Source organism: Arabidopsis thaliana, chromosome 4 (genome assembly GCF_000001735.4).
Source record: "Arabidopsis thaliana chromosome 4, partial sequence".
NCBI lineage: Eukaryota > Viridiplantae > Streptophyta > Magnoliopsida > Brassicales > Brassicaceae > Arabidopsis > Arabidopsis thaliana.
Window position 1 is genome coordinate 15,750,910 of NC_003075.7, and position 16,242 is coordinate 15,767,151.

A 16,242-nucleotide genomic window follows, 5' to 3' on the forward strand; every position below is an offset into this window, starting at 1 on the left:
ACAAATAAGAGAGTAAGAAACGAGGAGGAACAATAAAAGACTGATACAGAGTAGTAGTAGACAAAACATATTGAGCCATCTTATCTGCAGCACTATTTCGTTCACGATTGACGTGGAGAAGAGTGACGTTGGATAGTTTTGCCATCCAATGACGAATATCGAACAGGAGACCCCCTATTTGAGAATGATCATCACCATTATTGATAGGTCAATCTTCTCCAGTGTTCACTGCTTTTATGGTTTTTAGTTACTTTATAAGTAGCCGTTGATGCAAATGTTTTAAAGAGAATTGTTTCAGTAATAAGAGAAAATGCTAAAATGTATGCAACAATGGTACTTTTGTTGTATGCTAATGCAATCTTCAATCAAACATAATTTTAAGTTCAAGATGTCAAAAAGATAAGAAGCAAGTTCATAATAGTGGAATTGGGAATTCGATCTTCACCTTATATTTTCATATATCTGACTTTGCATCTTTTCATAAGCACCTTACGCTAACAAAAATATAGTTTTTTTTGTATCATTATTTGTGTGGGAAGTGATAATTGTGAATATATATATTTATAAACGAATTAGAAAATATATAAATGATCGTTTTCTCGAAGAGCATCAATTTGTTCAACATGTGCACCATCTGCCATTGCAATCGTGCTTCCTCGTTTCCCCAACTTCTTCTCTGCATCCACCATAGTTTTATGAGTTCAATATAAAGTATATTAAATTTTAAAAAACTTTCAATGTATAAGTAAAGAGAAGTGACATCATAAGAGTGAAACTGACCAGCTAAGTCGAATAGAAGTTGGATAGAGTCAGGTAAAATGATAAGTCTACCGTTGGAATCACCATTGTTTTTGTTATCTTGATTAGGAGGAGCTTGTCCATGAATTATCACTCTTTTTGGAACTCCCTCTCTTCTTCTCTCTTCTACTGCAATCAAATGTCATTGTTAAAAAAAGGGTCTCTATACATACAAAAAAACATGTTCATTTTACTCTGTCTTCAACAAAAAAAAATGTCTTCTTACTCTGTCCATTTTCATGTCTTGAGACCGTAACTATTTCCTCATCGTTACTTTGTGGTGTTTCCTCTGACTGAACTGTTTCCTGTCACCAAAAAATGCGTTTTCATCTCAAACTCACTTGACAATTTTGACGAGAGGACTATGCATTATTTGTTATAAGAAGGTATATATACCTGAACCTGAGCATCTGCGTCATCTAATAAATCTCTAAGAAAAGGAATTTCTTTTTTTAACTCATCATTCAATCCCTTAAGATACTGAAATTAAAGAAAGAAACATTAATTATTAGTGTTACAATATAAACACTATATTGATGTTACTACCGTTTTGTGAATGTAAACTTACTGTCATGAAATTGGCAATGATCATTTTGGCGTCGACGTCATTATCAGACTGCACCATTTCTTTGAACTTATGATGACCAATTCTGATAACTTGTGAAAGTCGACGTGTCCTCACTGTGAAAGGCTGAGGAATGTTGAACACTACTCCTATCTCTCCTGCCATACTTCCGGGACCTAACTTCGCTAATACCTTCACCATTTATCAACCAACTCTTCATACTCTATCTCAATCTTTTAAGTTTATGAAATGTGTTTTTCTTATAACTGAAATTTGTTCAGAGTTTTACCTGTTCACTCACACCCTTGGAAGCAATTATATCCTAAAATTGCAAATTTTCTTTTAATCAGTTGAAGTCAAATATAAATAAGAATGAGTAAACAATCTTTTCGGGATAAATGAATGAGTAAACAATCTTTTCGGGATAAATGAATGAGTATGTAGAGGATATATAGATATATCATACCACTCCTCCAGATACAATTACGTAGAAATCCGTTGGAATCTCATTCTGCAAGATTATCTCCATTTTCGGCGGAAAATATTCTGCTTGTATTTGCGAAACCTACAACAACAACATAGAAGAATGAATTACCACTGCCTTGTTTAACAAGGAACAAAAGAAAATGGAATTGTTGATGGACGATCACCAGCTGGACGAGGAGGCCTTCGGGGAATCCTTTAAAAAGATAAGCTTCTTCGATGATGGAGCGGAATAGATGTTGGTTAATGCTTGATCTTATGGCCTTAGGTAAGTCTTGAAGAACCTCTTCTTGCCTTAACTCCGCGGTCTTGAACTTGAGCTGCATATGTGCAAGCATCTGTTCCCTCATTGTATCCGGTAACCTGTTCTTGCTTGTGTATCGCAATATATCATTGATCGCACTCCTCTGTTCAGCAGAAGAATGATTATTGTACGACTGGTAGAGTAAATGAATGAGTAAACAATCTTTTCGGGTTTAAGCAATGAATGATTATATACCATGGCGAATGTACGAAGAGCGCCATGGACAACTAGATTGGTCATGATACCGATGATATAAGAAGTGAGGCCAATGTTGAAAAGCATGTAGAACATGTTGAATGTCTTCTCACGGCTATTAACTGCATGCAAATCACCGTAACCCACGGTAGTGAGTGTGACAATGGACCAGTACATTGAGTAAGTGTACCCTAACCATACACTTCTTTCCTTAAAATCCTCAACTTGCGATCCTATCCATGTATCCGTAGGCCTTGGATAATGGTAGGCTATCCAGTATAAAATGCAACCCGCCAAATGTATCCAAAATATCGTTACCTGAATCAAATTTCACAATTTGAATAAAAGTCATAGATTGACATAGCCAATTTAGTGATTGTATGGACCACATATAGATAATTCAATATAAGTAAAACTTACACATAGAAGTTTGATGACTCGGATCACGAAATAGTTGAAATGTGCGTCTTTCTCTAGTCTGTTAAAAAAAGAAAGAAAGGAAGTGTAAAATAGACACACACATATGTACTATATGATAAGTGGATTTCAATATTGCATATTATATAGAAAGTAGTAAAGAAAAAACCTTTTAAAGAGTTCGGCTACACGACGGAGACGCCAGAGGCGGAGTAAATTAAGGAAGCCGAAAGCTTGGCCTCGTCCGACATCTCCGGTAATAGTTTTATAAATGAATTGAATGGGTAACGTTGATGCTACGTCCATCACAAAAGCCACGCTCTTCAAGTACCTATAATAATGCACAACATATATAATTCAATTCTAACTTATTCATTTTACTTATGTTATTTTTTTAACATATAAAAACAAATTGATTTGTTACCGTTTGGCGATGAGCTTGTGGTCGGTGACATTGAGGTAAGTAGTATTATCCAAGTAGGAAACAAAAAAGGTGAGGATGATATCAACGGCGAAGAAGAAGTCAACGACGAGATCAATGGTCAATAACGCTCCTTCGGCAGCTTTCTCGAAAGCCAACTCGAACAAAGATGCCCACGCCGAATACCCAACCAATATCACCAAAAACAATTCCCACAACCTACCATTAATTTTTATATGGAAAGATTAAAAAAAAATTAAGATATATGAATATTAATAAGAAATAACAATTTTAAGACGTAAAAATATGAAAATTAATGAACGAATCATTTGATCATTAATTTATGGACTAATAGAAACAGAAAAGTTATGAAATCTGTAAATCACTATTTATTGTTTGATAACCAAAAAACATTTCTTCGTTGTTTAGTTAGTGAGAAATGAACCTGTAACGACGATCAAAGTGAAGAACGATGAAAGGTTTGGAAGAAGGATTATCATCTTCGATGAAAGTCCCAAAAGCAGGCAAGAGACTGCTCGAAACTGACGTTATGTTCCTCACATCTTTGCTCGATCTTCTTCTGAACTGCAGTATCGATAACGGCGATCTTGCTTCCGCCGTCGACGCCGATAACGCCGTCGAAGACCTTCCTCTTCTCAACAACAACGGCAACGGTGATCTCGCCTCAGTAGTCGTCGTAGACATTCTTTTTTCCTTCTTCTTCTTCTCTCTCTTCTTCAAGCTTGATGATATATACTTCCCTCTTTTGTCTCTTTCATTTATACCTTTTTTTTTTAGTTTTGAATTATTAAAGAGGTGTTTAGATGATCAAGAAGGTGGTGAGCAAATTAAGTTGACTTTTTTTTTTACTGGTTTTTGTTTTCCCTATATTTTTTGGAAAAAAAGAATATAACAATACTATAAAACAAATTTACTTAACCATCTAATAAATTATAATTTTTCAAGATTGTAGTATGATGAATTTTACTCTTTATATATTCAACTTTGTTGTTATATATGCAGAAGGCTTCATCGACTTTTTTGACTCTTATTTACGTCTCTGTGTGTATTTAATGTGGCATCAGGTGTAGTGATTACAATCGAGATCTACAATATCAGGGGGATAAGGTTTTTTTTTTTTTTTTTCTTACGATAAATTATGTAATAATTAGCTGTTTAAATACTGGAGTTGAAAAAATTGAGGAACTCAAAAGTCAAATCTTGACGTCTTTTTTGTTGTTGTTATTAAATGAGACCGTGACAGGAATAGTAGTGTTGAAAACAAAACGAACAATAATAAACAAATGAATTACGTATCAATATCTATCATCAGTCAGAATTTAGTATGTTTTTAATACAATCATTTCAGTTTTTTTGAGATAACATATCATATATATATACTTCTTTCCACTTTCCAGTGTTGGATGTGCATGTTTACAATTTTTTTAAAAAATTCTAAGGAAAACAATGTTTTGAAATTCTAAGATACGTTTAGGTAATACATGAAGGGGGATACACTTTGTCTTCGTCCCTTAATTAGCTCCTATGAAGAATTTCACATACACAAATTAAGAAGATGCATGCAATAACAAGGCTAAAGCCATTTCTTAATAGTTCATTTGTACATAAAGTAAGTTTGTGTATGTTAAAAAAAAATTGTGTATGTACTGATGTACAGTATGTTGTTGATTGTTGATACGTAAAACCAAATAGTCAAATACTATACATTTTTACGTTTGCTCGTATAAATTAGGAAACGAAAGCATAATTGTTACGGATAAAAAAACACGAAAATCAATTAATGAAACAAAACCCTTTTGTAAAAAAGCCCATTTTTATGGAAGCCCATTTTGAGATGGACCAGTTAATGAAAAAAAATCCAAGAAACAATGAAACGAACGTTTAAGATCCATGATGGAAATTTGGGCCAAGATTATAAGAAGATCTCACCACATTTCATTTGGGCCGGGTGGGCGAAACATTCCGGGTGATCGTGTAGACCCAATTTTTTCGGTGGAAAGTGCAAAAAAAATGCAATTGGTGGATGTCGTCGCGGTTCGACCCCAAGGGATTTGGCCGGTAAAATTATTGGGAGTTGTCTTTCTCTTGCACTCTCTCTAGTTCCAAACCCTAGCAATTCCTCTGTTTTCACCATTTTCGGAGATTATCACCTTCTCCCCGATTCGCCGCCTTGTGATTACATCTACGTAAAGAGTTTCTGGTAGAAATTTTCCCTCTTTTAGCTGCAGATTGGCATCAGATTCCGTTCTGGATGTGTCGGTGATCGATTTTCCGCGTCGGTGATGATAGCTAACGGATTCGAGAGTATGGATAAAGAACGAGTCAGGAAACGTCCTCGTATGACCTGGGACGAGGCCCCAGCTGAACCAGAGGTTGCTCCTCTTTCTTCTTCTTCTTTTTTTAATTAATCTTTGACATTTAGAACTTCGAATTAGGGTTTAGAATGTGGAGGAAAGACCGAGCATTTATGTTTCTTTGGTGAGATTTTGATATGCTGACAATGAATGAATTTTGACTTTTTTGTGATAGGCTAAAAGGGCTGTGATTAAAGGACATGGAAGCGATGGGAGGATTTTGTCACCACCATTAAGGGACGATGATCGTGATGGTCATTATGTTTTCAGTTTGAGGGACAATCTCACTCCTAGATGTGAGTTTTTGATGGATAAAGTTGCTAACTTTCTATTCTATGTGAGCTAAGATATTTACCTATGTTGCTTCTATATGTGTATTGTTGCTAGTAACTCTTTGTTTTGTTTGGCACCATTGCCTTAGGGATAATCTTTTTTCGCTTTCGTTTCATTGGGATGAGAATCCTTCCTGAACATTTTTAATTGCTTAACTTACGCTATTGTGTGTTCTGTTTTGACTTTTGACAGATAAAATACTTAGCAAGATGGGTGAAGGTTAGCTGTCAAGTGGCATGGTGTGTTCGAGATAAAAAAAATGTTTATGTGAATCAAATCGTGCCATTTCAGTGAACTTGCTGGTGTTGTAGGCACATTTGGTCGGGTTTTGGAATGTTGGGATCGTGATACAAAAGAATATGTGGCAATAAAGATAATTCGAAGCATTAAGAAATACCGGGATGCAGCAATGATTGAAATTGATGTACTTCAGAAACTTGTTAAGAGTGATAAAGGCCGCACACGGTATTTATTTATCTTCTAGACTTTAGTTGATGACATCGTTTCCTTCAGAGGTGTATATCATTGCTCAGTTTCTTCATTTCTGCTTTGTCCTTGCAGCTGTGTACAGATGAAGAACTGGTTTGATTACCGAAATCATATTTGCATTGTAAGTATCCCAACTAAGCTCATTGATTTCCACCACCGTTCAAATGCATCTCTAATATTTAATTGGTTCTATGTTCAGTGACCTGTGAGGTTTGTTAGTGTTACAAATGAATGAATCATAATATTTCTGGCTACCTTTCTTTGTTTGATGCCCAAGTGACAGAAATCCAATTCCGTGTATAGTGTTTGTGTAGTTTGTTTACTCATGTGGATTTTTTCGAAGTTTGGAACTAAACGGAACCTTCCTGTGAATGAACTCTAATGGTGATACCAGGTGTTCGAGAAGCTTGGGCCAAGTTTGTTTGACTTTCTAAAGAGAAATAAATACTCCGCATTTCCTCTGGCCCTTGTTCGGGATTTTGGATGCCAGCTTTTGGAATCTGTAGCATGTCTGTGAATTGTTCCTATCTGCTGCTATTTTATACAATTATCGTACCTAGCACGTCACCTTTATGTCCCGGTTCAGCAGCTGTAGTTCCTACCTAATGCCTCTCTGTTCTTAACATAATCTTCCTTGTCTACAGATATGCACGAGTTACAGTTAGTTCACACCGACCTCAAGCCTGAGAACATTCTGTTGGTGTCTTCTGAAAATGTAAAGCTTCCTGACAATAAGGTATCTAGAACTGAAATAGGTTAAGGTTGGGTTTGGGTACACTCTCTGTAGTTAAAGTTTTGAAAGAAAAAGAAAAATCTTCAAGAGTTTGTACTTTTTGACAGTTTGGTATTTGATTTTAAATAACAGAGGAGTGCTGCAAATGAGACACATTTCAGGTGCTTACCAAAGTCAAGCGCCATTAAACTGATTGATTTTGGCAGTACTGTTTGTGATAACCGGATTCATCACTCCATTGTCCAAACAAGACATTACAGATCCCCCGAGGTCATTTTAGGTAGGCTAATCAGTTACTTGCTCGTCAATAGATGCTTGTGGATTCCGTAGCTGATGCTTAACGAATGAACATAATTTTTCCCTGGTAACTAATCAGTGGCATATCATTGCAGGTCTAGGATGGAGTTACCAGTGTGACTTATGGAGTATAGGTTGTATACTATTTGAACTATGCACGGTAAAGTCTCTTCATTTTGTTGTATGAATTCTTATCTCCATGTTTATTAGTTGTTTTACTTACTATTGTCAACATTTTCAAACTGTCCATCAGGGTGAGGCTCTCTTTCAGACGCATGATAACCTAGAACATCTAGCTATGATGGAGAGGGCGCTTGGACCTTTACCTGAACATATGACTCGAAAAGCCAGGTTACTTTTCTGTTTCCACAAACATTTGGGTGCGTAAAAAGTCCACAGAGATATAAATGCTCATCGGTTGTTGCATGTATGGTCGTTATGTTTTTGTAGCCGGGGTGCTGAGAAATATTTCAGGAGAGGGTGTCGGTTGAATTGGCCAGAAGGAGCCAACTCTAGAGAAAGTATTAGGGCTGTAAAAAGACTTGATCGTCTCAAGGTTTAATCACCATTAATTCTTGTTAGTGTCTAATGATATATCTTTTGTTTAATATGCCGTAATCTGAAGTAGAAACTGCTTACAATTCTTGCAGGATATGGTATCGAAACATGTTGACAACACGAGATCTAGATTTGCAGATCTATTGTATGGTTTATTGGCATATGATCCATCTGAGCGTCTCACAGCAAACGAAGCTCTTGACCATCCTTTCTTTAAGAGCTCAAGTTGAGAAGAAGCAAAATCAGAACCATAAAATGTAGAATTTTACTTGGTAACAAGTTTTTTTGTTAGATTCCTCTAAAGCTCCCGTTCTCAGTAGCACCAAACAGTAGTATTCCTATTTCAGTTACGAGTTTGGCTACGTTTATTCTGGAAAATACCTCTGTTGTACATTGTGTTGTTGAGAATATAAAACTTGCATCATATTTTGAAACTAATCAATCGTGTAAATTGCATATCATAAGCAAAATCTACACATTGCACCATCCATTATCATATTAATGAAACTTAAGATGCCCCAAGGACTCGATGATTCTCAATCTTAAGTGAAGAAGACTGTTTCACTTTCACCCACCAAGAAACTGTATATGTACTTATAATTGAAGACTAGGTACATTCTCTATTAATAACCATTGGTTTTGGTCGTTGTTACTCGAGATCTTCAGTGAAATCGACCAGCCTCTCGCCCACTTTGTATCGATTATCGAATTCCAGCTTGTGAAGGTAGAGGATAAGATCACGAATGAGCTTGACACTAAACCATATGGGGATTAAGGCAAGGATCGCCGGCCAAATGAACCGCTGGACGGTTAAGTTGACTGCACTGGAAAATCCAAGAATTGGGAACAGAGAGTTTACCACCACGTAGGGAACGCAGAGAGTGAATAAAAGGGACACTATGATCGAACCAATAACATCTCGAATCAGCCACGTAAAGGGAAGTCGGTTGATTGTAACGCTTCTGATTCTTTGAAGCTTTTCCCGCCAGGCCACAGTTGCAAAACAGTTGATCCGTGTGAGCATAGTCTGCGAGAGAAGAAAGCAGTTACAATAACGAGTTCTTGATTGAAGCAATAATGATGGACAGACGTTTCATCTTACCAGAAAGATCCAGATGTGTAGGACGACTACACCGATCAACCAATCGTGGAGCAAGTTATATACTGGGGATTCACCTAGCGGAACTTGTGATGGGATGATGATCATAAGGTCGATAAGGAGACCGAGCACTCCCGGTATGACAGAGATCTGTTCACAGCAAAACATCATGATTCAAAAATTCATAATATTCAGACGTTTTCAGTGAAAGAGTTTTGGGATTTCTTACCCATATGGAGAATAACAAGACATTCCGTATGAACATCAGGACATGGTTGAGAAGCAAATCGGTTCTTCCCGTTATGAAATGATCATAGACAAAGCAAGTGATGATATAGATTCCTCGCAGGATACAGAATCCAATCCAGAAAGCACAAAGATCTAAAATGATTGGTTTTAAAATTAGAAGCATAATACAAAGGAGAAAGACGTGTGAAGCAAGATTAAGAAAGTACAAACCGTCGTGTTTGAGTCCGAAACTTAGCATGAAGAAAGAGATAGAGTGGAAAAACGCCCTTCCCACTAGAATTGGTAAAGCCATGAAGGTTGTACTAACAAGAAACATACTCAGAGAAGCAAGAATCAACATCACTCCAATCCTCACCATAAACCTGAGACTTCAACTTATCAGAATATAGATTTTGCGAAGGAAGTTATCTCTATTAAAAGCATGTTAACTACTACCTTTTATCTCTTTGCTCGTTTGTATCCTTTTCACAGGTGGTATCGCTTTGAGATCCATGCAAACTGACCATAGAGCCTTCAGCTATGCCAAATACTAGACACCGAAGTCTCATATTATGATTTGCACGGTGTTTTCGGGGCTCTCCAAGCAAGAAATCACTCAACTTGAGCAAAGAACTGATAGTGATAACCCACTTGTGAACTATGGGTCTGATGGATGGTCTAATTAAATTGGCTAACCACCGGGGACCGAATATTACTAGGCACATATAAGCAACAAGTAAGCCAAACACAAACTCATCCTCGTACACCCTGCATATCCCTTATTAGGCACATTTTGTTCAAGAATCGAGAAATTAGAAACATTATGTGGTAAGGTCCAGAGGAGCTTACCCAAATTGGAGAGGGAAAAAGGACTGGCTGATGAGACTGATTGTTTTTATTGGTAAGTGAAGCACAATCACCACCATTGTCCCATGCAAAGCAAACGCCAAGAGAATGGGACCAAGATGCAGTTTGGTGACTTTGTAGTTTGGTTCTGCAACATCTAGCAGATACCATAAGGCTCGTTTCTGAACTATCTGCCAAAAGAAAGAAGAGAAAGTGGAGTAAACTAGATGATGCGTGAGAACTGAACAAAAAGTTCAAATTTTACCTTTTGGATAAGCTCCATGCAACTTAAAGCAGATACCAAGTACAACGTTCCCATTAACCAATGTTTGTCAGCCATGAGTGGATAGTCTGAAAGAACCTCAACGGTGTGGGAAGCTGTCTTTCCCAGTATAGGGAAAGTGCAGAAATGTAGCCAGCAACCAAGTAACCAAGGCAGAACACCGAGTTTAAAAGACAAGATGAATGTATCCTTAACTGACGGTAAAAACGTTCTGACGCTTGTTAGATAAGTGTCTCGAGACATAGTAAAGACTCCTCCAAGGCAAGCCAATAAAACTGAGCGTATAACCATATCTCCAGCAGCCATTTCAGATGCATTTTCCGCAATCCAACCGTGTGGGAGACAGCGTAGGAGAACTAAAACAACTCGGCCAATCGAAAATGGTAAAAGAACCCTGAAGAAAGACCAATAGATGTTGATGGCAAGAACCTGTAGAGAAAAGAAAAGAATCTGTTACACAACATGGTGAAACATTAATGTTAATCCGGAAAGCTAAGACAACAATCTCTACAGTGCATGATTCTCTTTATGTAAGAGTAATTGAATAAAGAGAGCTGGGACTTACAGCAAAAGTGTTGTCACTCAAAAGGGAAAAAACCCTTCTGATGGCTCCAAATTGATGAAGGGGCGTGTTTCGAGGAACAAACGCTAGTGCAAGAGGTCCCCTTTGAAAGATATGGAGAAATGGCAACTGTAAGAGCTGATCATGCCACCAATCACACAGAATTTGCAAATGATTTGCTAACAGCAGCACAATTCCAGTAACATCTCTATCTTTAAGACCATTCTCTAAGATGATCATACGACGCAAGAACTCGGGGTGTCTCCTTAAAAGCACTCTTATCGTTTCCATTTGAACAACCATCTCGGTGGCACTAGACACTATCTGAGCAGTGTAAAACAGACCAGGAAATCTCAAGGACAGTTCAAAAACAGTCTGGTTCACAAACTCACTTTCCCTGCCCCAAGGACGAAAAGAAAAGCAGTATGCGTTGAAAGGCATCATCAAGATCCAAGGAAGAATCAGGTTCATGAAACGTAATGCTCTCATTAGCAATCCCATCAAGAATTCGTGCCATGGTAGTCTCTCTGGAGCGTTCTCGGAATAAACCGGAACAATTGAGTAGCTACGTTTGCAAATCTACAGTGGGAACAAGAAAAAGAGAGAAACTTTAGAGACATCTTCCTCAAATCACATAGAAAAGAGGAAATTTTTGAAAAAGAAGTAAACTTTAAACTCAATTCGTAGCAGAAACAGAGTTTTTGAAAAAGGGGTTTAAAACCTCGCAATGGTTGCGTTTACGGCGATTGAGCCAGAGGAAAAGACAATCTGAGTGGATATACTTGAGAGAGCCTCTACACGCGCACGGATGTCTCAACGGATTGTCTGGTTCCTCCGGTGATTGGCAAATCCGACAAATGTCTACAGCTTTGTTATTTATGTCTGATACTTCTTCTGTAGTAACAGCTTCGCCGGAGCCAACGAGTTTGTCTTCCGCCGGAGAAATCTCCATTTCCGGGAACTAGAAACCTTGGAACTTCGATTGTATCTCTCTCTTTCTCTTCAGTCTGCACTTTCACTTTAGCGGCAAATGAAAAAAATGGCTGCCAAAAAGAAAAAAAAAAGTAATTTATAAATAATCAAAAAAAAAGAAAAAAAAAAAGAAACAAACGTTTATGATTCGTCGTATGACGTATTTTTACCTTTGTTTTTTTGACAGCGACAGAGGGACTTTCTTACGTTGCTTCCCTAATTTCTCGGTAATTTATTGTGTGACAGCCAAAAATTTATTTACTTCTTCCTTTGTCTTTCTCTTCAGTCTGCACTTTCCCACCTTAACTTTTCTTTTCCTTTCAGAGATCACAAAATCTCAAAACAAGAAAAAATACACCCTAATTCAGTGATGCAATGATAACTTTAAAAAAAATTGGAGGAGAACCTTTAAATTTATTCTTCCAAACTACCAAACACCAATAAATATTGATCTTCTCACGCAAAAGAAAAGGAAAGAGAAAGATATCTGAAACATGTAATTATGTTTTGGAACTAACTATAATTTTAAGATATTCAAACCATAAGCAAAACACAAATCTACCGAGCACAAAGAAACCTAATTTAAAAGGTGACCTAAGGAAAGATGCTTTGGGTGACCAAGAGGCCACATATGAGAATCACAGCGTATAAGCTAAAATCCATAAGAAGTGCATCCATTATCTTCTTCACCATCATCACCGTCTCCAAAGCGTTGCCTACTTGGTCCACAATACCCTGCCCGCTCATCACCGTCCCTGAGGCCGAGGAAGAGTCTCCACGATGACTCAGCAGAACACGTCCAAGCACAATTGTGGCATCAGTCAAGACAAGCAAGAAAACTGGCCTGAAGCTTACAATGTTGCCTAGGGAAGAGAAACCGAGATGAGATAGTATGACAACAAGTGCAATCGCAAGAGCTGTGAACATCCGTGCGTATTCCGAAGCATCAATGGCCGCTCCAATGTGCTTTGGTGTGATGGCGTTCACAAAACTAACCACAGGAATAAATGCTTGAGAAGCACCTAAATCTACCACTGATGGGTTTTGAACACTTGATGTTGTAGGAGGCGGTTGTATTGTTGTTGTGTCTCTAGGATCTGAAGCAGAGGCTTCTGCCAATGTTTCAGCATGCCTCTGAGGCTGAAGAGGTTCTTCCCTGCTTTGATGGATGATATGATCCACATTCTCAAGCATTGCAGCATCAGAGATGTTGTCCTGGTGACTTGTGAAAGCTGCAATTTCACAACCAAGGATCATCAAAATCAGCAAAGGTTAGCTTCAAGAAACGCCAAAAAGAACATTCACAATCAATGGGTTTTTCCACCACCACTAAGAACCCACTGATTGTGAATATATACAACGCCTTAAGATTTATTGGCTCCAATCAAGCAGCGTAGCAATCTTTTCCTTCCAAACTTTGTGACACAATACAAGGCAAGCAAATTTCAAAAACACACAACATAATAAGCTTTCCAAACACTTGACTGTGGTTGAACCACACCTATAAAGAATTTCACAGAATGGCAAAGAAAATTTCAAGGGGCGAGGTGACTTAAGCAAAAGTAGAGAACAGTGAAATCAGGTTCATAATATCTAATTTCAGCTTAAGACAAGTAGGTTCCAAGTTGAAATCTGGATTTAACAGCTTCACTGCCCATTAACTACTATACTCAGAGGACAAAATAAACTAAAAGATAAAAATGTAGATAATGCGTTGTCCTATTCTTCTCTACAAATTTGCCCTATTTCAAACATCCAATGGTTCAAGCCGGGTTCTTAACACACATGAATTCCACTCTGAAACGAGCCAAACACACATAAAATCTGATCAAAGAAGCCAATTTGATTATCCTTTCACCCAATAGAGTAAGTAAAATTCGATTGTGTCGCTCAAATTCTTACACACACAAACAATCCAAGGATGACAATATTCCCTAGAGAAAGAGAGAGCGAAAGAGTACCGATTTCTTGAGCTTTAAGAATCTGATCGCGAGGGGGAATCGTATCCGGTAAGGATTGGTCAGTTTGAAGGTCAGACTGGGAAAGGGAAGAAGTAGAATCGGAAGGAGGTGGAGAAGGAACGCCGTTGATCTGACCAGTGATAAAGGCTAAACGATCAGATCCTCTATCTAGGATCTTCCGCCTCCTGGCTTCTCTGCTGTTCGACGCCATTGCCTCACCGGAATATTTCTTGTCTTCGGAGCGAGGAAAAGAGGAAACCAATTCTCGACGGGGTCAGCTCAGCTTAGTCCTTTTTAAACGCGGATTTTAAATCACTTATTTCTTCAAACGCAAATCGTCGTCACTAAAGAGTTTGTCGCGTTTAGAATAATGGGCTTCTTAACGGGCCAATTCAAGTGTGCCCAATTACTTCAAAATCCTAAATTGATTGGATAGGACCAAAAGTCAAAGAGAATCATCAAGACAAGTGTCTTTAGTTTTGGTCACGGCATATGCCAAAAAGGCCCAACTAGTGTAATAGAAAAAAGAGAGCGTTGCCTCCACGCGACCACGACCAGAGCCCCCACCATTCCTTTTTAAAATTCAATTCAATCACCCACAGTTTCTTCATCACTGCGAGAGAGACGAAAACCAGAGAGAGAGAGAGAGAGAGGGAGATGCAATCGCTGCAAGATAAGGCATCGGTGTTAAGCGGCGTCGATCAGGCTGAGGCGTTCGCCATCGACGAGTCCAATCTGTTCGACAAGCTTGGTCTTCAGACATTCATCAACCTATCCACCAATTTCTATACCAGGTATTGTGTTCGCTCTGGAGTCTGGGTTATATTATAGCTCTCACTTGCTAAGCTCCATTTTTCGATTAAAATCTGGTGTAGACTAGGAGATTTTGGTTGAAAGTGTGAACCTTTAATATTGATGAAGAATCAATTCCAGTCTCTCTGCTTGTTCAAATGAGGAATTGAGATAACTTTTCCTATGATAATGGCTTGGAATTGCAGATATGAAAGTGTTATAAGATATACTAGTTTCTGATTTGACAAGTCTCTTAAGTCCTTCTTACCTAGACAAGTTTTAAGATTTTGGGTAATGCTTCTACTTATGGACATTGTGTTCTTAATGAATTTCTTGTTTTTGAAATGGGTATTAGGGTATATGATGACGAAGAAGAATGGTTTCAATCAATATTTTCTAACTCTAACAAAGAAGATGCCATCCAAAACCAGTATGAGTTCTTTGTCCAGCGTATGGGAGGCCCTCCTTTGTATTCTCAGAGAAAAGGTTTGCCTTTTTATCTTAAATTTAGATTCTTTTCCCTTAGTTATGTGTTTTAACATTCATATGCTGTTTGCTGCGATCCCTTAGTTATATATGTGTTCATAAGTTGTTGTCTGTGATTGGTTCTCTAGGTTTTTCATGCTTGACTAAAAAATTGCACATCAACTAACTCATTTGTTTTTACCCCTTCGATGCTCACTTAGTACACACACTTGTATCTGTATGATTGTATTACAAATGACATTAATGTACATATTTGATATCACACCAATTTTGAGTTGGTTTTGACTAAATATGACTTGGCATCTCCAAAATCTCTTTGCTTAACTTGTGGCTGTTTGTTTATCTTACCAATGTGTAGGTCATCCTGCTTTGATCGGACGTCACCGTCCATTTCCAGTGACCCATCAAGCTGCTGAGAGATGGCTAGAGCACATGCAAAATGCTCTGGACGATTCGGTTGACATTGACCAGGACTCAAAAATCAAAATGATGAAGTTCTTTAGGTAACACCATCTTCTTCTCAGAGTCAAAAGTCACATAGTTCGATGAAAGTTTGATCGGGTGTTTTATTCAGCTTAAAACCTTAGAATTCTGTAGATATTAGCAAACAGATTTGATTGGCTACTTTTGATCTGTTTCAGACACACCGCATTTTTCCTTGTGGCTGGAAACGAGCTGAAGAATCAGAATGAGAAACCGAAGCATAAGCCTCAATGTGCTTGTAAACACGCAGCCAATAAACCAGCAGAAGAATAATTTAACTACAGATTCTTGTTCTACTTTAAGTTTCCATTCAAAGTACACAAAAGATTCTACGGAATATTGGTCTTTCCTGGAAAGCTATGTAAGAGAAATAGAACTGGTCTACTCTTGGCTCTCACTGCAAATTTGCAATAGCACTTTTTCATTAGATGGTCTGACACAAAATATGTAACATTACAAGTATAACTTTTAAGAATATGAACAATTCTAAACATTATTTACAACACTTCACCTGATTAGAAAACAAGTACTGTACTCTTCTAATAAAAGCGTTAAAATGCCC

The 16,242-nt window shown here is 37.8% G+C and overlaps 5 protein-coding genes and 1 long non-coding RNA gene across 12 annotated transcripts; 2 read left to right on the plus strand and 4 right to left on the minus strand.

Moving 5' to 3' along the window:
* Window positions 1–361: 361 nt before the first annotated feature.
* KAT3 (potassium channel protein) lies at window positions 362–4,138 on the minus strand. Of its 3 annotated transcripts, none has more exons than NM_119417.4 (13): window positions 3,629–4,138; window positions 3,187–3,402; window positions 2,932–3,093; window positions 2,766–2,823; window positions 2,346–2,663; window positions 2,014–2,253; window positions 1,830–1,928; window positions 1,653–1,685; window positions 1,367–1,555; window positions 1,195–1,278; window positions 1,025–1,103; window positions 781–927; window positions 362–676 (listed from the first exon to the last, which is right to left on the minus strand). In NM_119417.4, exons 1-13 carry the CDS (start codon window positions 3,886–3,888, stop codon window positions 573–575), a joined length of 1,989 nt encoding a protein of 662 aa, NP_194991.1. In that variant the 5' UTR covers window positions 3,889–4,138; the 3' UTR covers window positions 362–572. The 3 variants fall into 3 exon arrangements, with proteins under 3 accessions (NP_194991.1, NP_001031773.1, NP_974665.1); NM_001036696.1 differs by having other exon boundaries at window positions 413–676; window positions 781–924; window positions 3,629–3,936; NM_202936.1 differs by lacking the exon at window positions 781–927 and having other exon boundaries at window positions 435–674; window positions 3,629–3,945.
* Window positions 4,139–5,108: 970 nt separating this feature from the next.
* AME3 (Protein kinase superfamily protein) lies at window positions 5,109–8,405 on the plus strand (the record flags this gene model as incomplete). 4 transcript variants are annotated; one of them, NM_001036697.1, is made up of 13 exons in its annotated part: window positions 5,256–5,404; window positions 5,494–5,576; window positions 5,734–5,854; window positions 6,084–6,110; window positions 6,203–6,356; window positions 6,453–6,501; window positions 6,775–6,889; window positions 7,025–7,116; window positions 7,246–7,393; window positions 7,506–7,570; window positions 7,664–7,761; window positions 7,861–7,966; window positions 8,061–8,405. In NM_001036697.1, the coding sequence occupies exons 2-13, from the start codon at window positions 5,511–5,513 to the stop codon at window positions 8,196–8,198; spliced, it is 1,179 nt and encodes a 392-aa protein (NP_001031774.1). In that variant the 5' UTR covers window positions 5,256–5,404; window positions 5,494–5,510. The 4 variants fall into 4 exon arrangements, with proteins under 4 accessions (NP_194992.1, NP_001328058.1, NP_974666.1 ...); NM_119418.3 differs by having other exon boundaries at window positions 5,109–5,576; NM_202937.1 differs by having other exon boundaries at window positions 5,219–5,576; window positions 7,861–7,987; window positions 8,061–8,404.
* AT4G08705 lies at window positions 6,480–6,798 on the minus strand. The gene has a single exon (NR_142222.1). It is a non-coding gene; the product is annotated as an other RNA (long non-coding RNA).
* AT4G32670 (RING/FYVE/PHD zinc finger superfamily protein) lies at window positions 8,334–12,204 on the minus strand (the record flags this gene model as incomplete). 2 transcript variants are annotated; one of them, NM_001342167.1, is made up of 10 exons in its annotated part: window positions 12,129–12,204; window positions 11,708–12,029; window positions 10,990–11,565; window positions 10,407–10,853; window positions 10,145–10,332; window positions 9,752–10,063; window positions 9,527–9,678; window positions 9,297–9,448; window positions 9,071–9,217; window positions 8,334–8,995 (listed from the first exon to the last, which is right to left on the minus strand). In NM_001342167.1, exons 2-10 carry the CDS (start codon window positions 11,936–11,938, stop codon window positions 8,618–8,620), a joined length of 2,583 nt encoding a protein of 860 aa, NP_001320116.1. In that variant the 5' UTR covers window positions 11,939–12,029; window positions 12,129–12,204. The 2 variants fall into 2 exon arrangements, with proteins under 2 accessions (NP_001320116.1, NP_194993.2); NM_119419.4 differs by lacking the exon at window positions 12,129–12,204 and having other exon boundaries at window positions 8,618–8,995; window positions 11,708–12,017.
* Window positions 12,205–12,327: 123 nt separating this feature from the next.
* On the minus strand, window positions 12,328–14,260 carry AT4G32680 (uncharacterized protein). Its single transcript, NM_119420.3, has 2 exons — window positions 13,920–14,260; window positions 12,328–13,190 (listed from the first exon to the last, which is right to left on the minus strand). Exons 1-2 carry the CDS (start codon window positions 14,128–14,130, stop codon window positions 12,553–12,555), a joined length of 849 nt encoding a protein of 282 aa, NP_567900.1. The 5' UTR covers window positions 14,131–14,260; the 3' UTR covers window positions 12,328–12,552.
* Window positions 14,203–16,197, plus strand: GLB3 (hemoglobin 3). Its single transcript, NM_119421.5, has 4 exons — window positions 14,203–14,713; window positions 15,067–15,197; window positions 15,556–15,700; window positions 15,839–16,197. Exons 1-4 carry the CDS (start codon window positions 14,577–14,579, stop codon window positions 15,951–15,953), a joined length of 528 nt encoding a protein of 175 aa, NP_567901.1. The 5' UTR covers window positions 14,203–14,576; the 3' UTR covers window positions 15,954–16,197.
* The last annotated feature ends 45 nt before the right edge of the window (window positions 16,198–16,242 follow it).

Excerpts from the sequence above, each read along its gene's own strand:
- KAT3 (NM_119417.4), bottom strand. The coding sequence starts at position 3,888 with ATGTCTACGACGACTACTGAGGCGAGATCACCGTTGCCGTTGTTGTTG. Across the intron at positions 2,254-2,345 it reads CTCTTCGTACATTCGCCATG|AGGAGTGCGATCAATGATAT; the intron begins GTATATAATCAT and ends TCTGCTGAACAG. Across the intron at positions 928-1,024 it reads AAGACATGAAAATGGACAGA|TAGAAGAGAGAAGAAGAGAG; the intron begins GTAAGAAGACAT and ends ATTTGATTGCAG.
- AT4G32680 (NM_119420.3), bottom strand. The coding sequence starts at position 14,130 with ATGGCGTCGAACAGCAGAGAAGCCAGGAGGCGGAAGATCCTAGATAGA. Across the intron at positions 13,191-13,919 it reads TCTTAAAGCTCAAGAAATCG|CTTTCACAAGTCACCAGGAC; the intron begins GTACTCTTTCGC and ends GTGAAATTGCAG.
- GLB3 (NM_119421.5), top strand. The coding sequence starts at position 14,577 with ATGCAATCGCTGCAAGATAAGGCATCGGTGTTAAGCGGCGTCGATCAG. Across the intron at positions 14,714-15,066 it reads TCCACCAATTTCTATACCAG|GGTATATGATGACGAAGAAG; the intron begins GTATTGTGTTCG and ends AATGGGTATTAG. Across the intron at positions 15,198-15,555 it reads TTTGTATTCTCAGAGAAAAG|GTCATCCTGCTTTGATCGGA; the intron begins GTTTGCCTTTTT and ends ACCAATGTGTAG.